Here is a 5,063-nt window from a genome sequence, read left to right on the forward strand (position 1 = left end):
TGCGGTATCCCTCACTTCACGAGTGCTTGTGTAGATTGAGTAAGATGAAGTAATTAGAGGCTTTAGCTTGGATAGCCAGCTATCTGCTCCACTTCACATGAAGACCGGGAAGGTATAATTAGAAACTAGCCAGGAACACCAAAGGGTTAGGTGGCGAAGAACTCGCCAGGACACTCTGACACTTTGTTATTACCTCAGTTATCATTTGATACTGCATCCTGTCCCGTCTTTGATGTTCTCTGATGACATGCCACTGATGCTCTACCCACTGCTCCCATATAGGCCTCAGATCTGATGGGCAAGGCTATAGTACATTTAGCCACCGGTAATGATTCATAAAGATTGCATGGTGTTTGTGTGCACTGGCGTGCTTTTGCACATGTGTGTTTGAGCATGCATACCTCAGCAATTGTGTGTAATAAAGTATGAGCAGCATATCTGGGCCAAACATTTTAAACCATCCACCCACTGCCTCAACCACTGATTTGTGAAGAGTGGGCCTAGGAGTTTAAATACCACCGCGGGAAGGTTGGAATAACTCTTGCTTTCCAGAAAAGGATGGTTGTTACGTCGGAATGTAAAAAACATTCCCCACTCCTACCTCTTTTTTTCAGGGAATATTTGGACTTAATTATTACCCCTCATTGTCTAGTACAGCAGGCTTGACAGACAGCAGTTTCAACCCAAAATTGTTGGGGCTGCTTTTAACCCTTTCTTGTGTATGATCTCATATACATGAGATTAATTTCTTTTTAATTCTCATCAGGATGTCACAATGACTACTGGACATTGAAAGCTGTAGACTAGTAGAAAATCCCAAAACACCTGAAGGGGTTTTAATAGCACTTCCGTTGCAACTCACAAAAAAAAAAAAAAACTGTAAACAAGGCGGGGGTATAGGATTATCAGATATTTTTAATAAAACAAATATATTCACATTTTCTTTACATGTAACTTAAAAATATAGACATTTACAGTACATTGTATATAACAATATATAGTGTACACATTTACAATATTGGAAACGAACCATGCAGCACCATGTCTTTATAATACTGGTGTTGACAGAATTCAATAGCTCAAATAAGTGCCACCTCCAGCATAACTATTTACAATACAGTAATTTACTGCAATAATCGAGGCTTCAAGTTCCATAAAAAGAGAAACAAAAACAGCTCTGCCATTTTCGATGACATCGATCGATCTTTCCGAGACCTATCCTGTTAAATGTCACTTCCTAACTTCCGACTTCCTCATCCGTTGACCGGGAATTGAATCAGTCCATCCCACTCTGCCGCATCCCTCCGGGTGTATCACTTTCCCCAGGAATCATGTCTATCCTTCTGTGTGTTGTGTTTGTGTCAGCGACTTTTGCAGGAAAGGGGGTTGTAGGGTGTGCACGTGTGTGTGTGCACGTGTGTGTGTGTCAGCATCTCTGTGTACAGTAAGACAGATTGTGTGTGTCAGCAAGCATCTATGACAGATTGGCAGGTTCCGGATCTGTGGTGTGTGTGTGCGTGCAGGTCAGTATGACCGATTTTCTGGTTCCAGATCTGTGAGTGACCAGGTGTGTGATTGTGCGTGCACATGTCCATGTGTGTGTGTGTCCATGTGTGTGCGTGCGTTGTCAGTGTCTATAACAGATCTGTAGGTTCCGGATCTGTGTGTGCGTGTCAGCGTCTCTGACAGGTGTGTAGGTTCCGGGCGGCAGTCCTGCTGACAGTGGGGTCTCGCTCTCCTTTCTCTGGTCGGCAGGCCAGCCCATCGCCACAGTCACAGCGCTGGAACAGCTCCAAGCCGTGGGCACCCTTCCTCCTGTGGCGCGTGCACACCTGGCCCTCTGACAGCACCGGCTTACAGATGCGAGACCAAAAGTGCCGTGCGCAGCACAGACCTTCAGAGCAATCTGCAGATCTCAGGCAGGTATCACCCTCTTGACCTGGAGAGAGAGAGAGAGAGAGAGAGAGAGAGAGAGAGAGAGAGACAGAGAGGGAGAGAGAGAAAGATGAAGACAGATTAATTACAAACAAGAAAACGTCACCATATGCAAGGACTCAAGGTGTAAGATCGGGATACAACAGCTGGCGTAGGACAGAATGCACCGCTTACCTTTGACAGGGTGGGGCGAATGTCCATGTGCAGTGGGAGGCCTCTTGGCATGGTGTTCCATGGTGTTATTGTGTTTGCGCGAACCGCTGACTGTGACTGCATCTAGGCCATCCATATCGTTCACCTGGCAGACGCCTGGAAAAATCACAACACAAAATTGTTCTCTGTTAATCTTTGAGAGTAGACTTATAATAGTGTTTAAGATACCACCTCGGCTCTTGCCCAGAAAATACACCTGAAGGATATTGATAACGGCCTTATTGTAATTGTAAGTATGACACACTCTTCCCTACATATAACCTATGTGTCAAAAAGACGATGTAAGCGTCAGTATTGTCGAGATGCTGAAGTGTTGCTCACCATTGCTACATCTGTTTCCTGCGCAGCACATAGAATCCCGTGCGCATCGCTTCCGGTTCTTTCGGCACGGGAGGCACGCGCCTCGGACGTCGTTGCAGAATTCCTCTGCTCCACACTCTTCATCATCTGTGCAAACACCTGACTGAAATGGTAAAATGAAACAGAAGTGGAATGAATAACTAAAGTGACGACAGCAGATATACAGCCTGAACAAGGAACAAGGACCGCGTTTGGTCCATTAAGGATTTTACGCACGTCCATTTGGGGATTTTTGGTGGGGATATTCAATTACCTGTGAGGTGTCCACGGGCAGTTTGTGTCCCACACTACCGGATGTTGAGGTACGTGGGCTCGGGCTGACCGGGTCGGTGGGTTTGGAACCCCCTCCTCCACCGGGTAAGTTCTTGATGGCATTTGAGTTCGTTAAAACGGCCCCGGCGTAAGCATTCCCAAAGTATCCAAACAAGGTGAGATACACAGCCATGAGGCGACGCACTGATAATAACAGCTGCATGGTTGTTCCTTTTAGTTCTGTCGCGGTGAGAAGAAGTCACAAATCCCGTCCCTTGTGGGGGAAACTCTTGTGGCAAAGTCCAACGCGCTCCTTGAATCCTGAGTCAAAGTCCAGAGAAGATGCCGCACGGCGCTTGTAGGTCTCCTGACGCACTGCTCGGGGATGTTCTCTTTATACATGTGGACTTGTTTGTCTTCCCGCCCCTTGCAGTGCACAACAAAGGCGGAGGGGTGGAATTTCAAAGGCGCCTACGCTCCAGAGCCCCACTGTACGGAAATGGCCATCTAGCCACTCTGCCAGCCAGGGTTGTGTGTTTCACAATGTTTGTGTGTAATAATAAATAATGATCAAGTCTGACTTGACTGTGTGATTGCGCCCATCGCGTACATTCCAGGCAATTCAGTAGGGCGAAGATAACGGCTGTTCTTATAATACATATATCTGGTTATTGGAAATAATTGATTAGGTATTTTTCAATCAATGATGTTTCAATCTGCTTCCTAAATTTGCTCAGGTTGTTATTATTATTATAGGAAGCCAGCTCAACATAAATTGGATCAAGGTTAAATAATTTCACTTCTTGCGTCATCATTATTATCCAATATTATACTTTTACGCACGACTCGAGTGATGTCCCATAATGGTTCATCATCTCCGAACTGACTTGTTAACATATTTGCTAGAAATTGATTTAATACAATAATATGCCTTTATCTCTGAGAATGTTGGAGTCTGTTGTTGGTGACGTGCTGATAATTCAGTTCCTTTGACATTCAAGTAGCCTAACTGCCCTTCGGCTGTTGCGAAGACGGCTGATTGAAGTTACTTTCCGTCGATTAACTACTTCATTTGATCCCTCTGATTGCAAAGGGAGCAATTATCCTCCAAAGTGTGCTTGATTACACTAGCGGCGGACATCAATGTAGGAAATGCAGACCATTAAGGGGTGTGAAAAGTTTACCGAATTAATGGCCTTCCGTGGAGAGGCCTTTCAGGGTCGACTGGCACTTAGGAGATAAAAGGCGAGTCTGATCTGTCTCGCGCTCCGACCGTTGGCGCGATGAGCGCGCGCGCGCGGCGACACGGAAGGGCCCATAGCGCAAACGGTCGGAGCGCGAGACAGATCAGACTCGCCTGCCAGGCTGACAAATCAAAAACAAAAAAAATATGAAAAGCATTATCTTTCAAATGAACCGACTCTAAAATGTACTTCATTCTGAGCTTAATGTCTGTCTTAATTTAATTAAAAGAAGAATAAACAATACATTTGTGTTGCTGTTGTTATTATTATTTGATATATTATTATCTGTCATTGTGGGCAGTGGTGTAGATGTAGCTGGTATAGTAGCCAAGGTGCGTGGGGGGGAAGGGATGTGGGCACCCCACTGACTGTACATATTCAAAAATGACCCTCATAAAGTGAGTATAGGAGGGTATAAATAGCCCATGAAATGCATCGCAAATCAAAGGAAGGGTGCCACCTTTACAAGCCTAACAGGCATAATTCCAAATTCAGGGCTGATTTAAAGCGTACAGGTGCCGAAGACGTGCGCAGTGGAAATGACCGTGCGTTTGGTTTCTCAAGACACCTTGGCACTTGGACGTCATCTGCTGGACGCGTTTGTCTGTAGGAGTGTGTGACTCGGTAGACAACCTGGCAAACACACTGGCACTCGGCGCGCTTGAATTGCTGTATATCTTTTGAAGTAGAGCTTTTATCTACACTTTACTAAATGTTAGTGTCGGTAAGGTGCGCTCCTTTGATGCACTTTGATCTTCTTTGATCTCTCAGAAGTGTCACCCTGTTGTTACGACTGAGTCCGTTTCCCTGTCTGTCCCCAGCTTGTTGTTGGAATAATATAGATTTAATGCAGAATCATCTACTTTTATTCTACCGCAGATTTGTTTTTGATTAAGACTGATTTCAGAAGAAAACATACAACAACAAAAAATGCATTAGGCCGATACATTGTGTCAATAGACATGAGTAGCATGAAGAAGTGGTCAAGCTTACCTTCAGCGCCCCCAAGTGGCAAAGGAAGTGAACTGTAATGGATAGTCCTAGCTGTGAGTTTTAAAT

General features: G+C 45.1%; 1 protein-coding gene across 1 annotated transcript; it reads right to left on the minus strand.

Annotated features, from left to right (window-relative positions):
• Positions 1–904: 904 nt before the first annotated feature.
• LOC311234432 (dickkopf-related protein 1-like) lies at positions 905–3,115 on the minus strand. The gene is made up of 4 exons (XM_084321609.1): positions 2,762–3,115; positions 2,470–2,611; positions 2,110–2,244; positions 905–1,939 (listed from the first exon to the last, which is right to left on the minus strand). The coding sequence occupies exons 1-4, from the start codon at positions 2,981–2,983 to the stop codon at positions 1,674–1,676; spliced, it is 765 nt and encodes a 254-aa protein (XP_084177735.1). The 5' UTR covers positions 2,984–3,115; the 3' UTR covers positions 905–1,673.
• Positions 3,116–5,063: the final 1,948 nt, after the last annotated feature.

Source organism: Notolepis coatsorum, assembly GCF_963971535.1.
Source record: "Notolepis coatsorum genome assembly, chromosome: 9".
Lineage (NCBI taxonomy): Eukaryota > Metazoa > Chordata > Actinopteri > Aulopiformes > Paralepididae > Notolepis > Notolepis coatsorum.

Coding starts and splice junctions, on each gene's coding strand:
- LOC311234432 (XM_084321609.1), bottom strand. CDS start 2,983: ATGCAGCTGTTATTATCAGTGCGTCGCCTCATGGCTGTGTATCTCACC. Junction 2,612..2,761: donor TGCCCGTGGACACCTCACAG/GTAATTGAATAT, acceptor TTACCATTTCAG/TCAGGTGTTTGCACAGATGA. Junction 1,940..2,109: donor TTCGCCCCACCCTGTCAAAG/GTAAGCGGTGCA, acceptor CTCTCTCTCCAG/GTCAAGAGGGTGATACCTGC.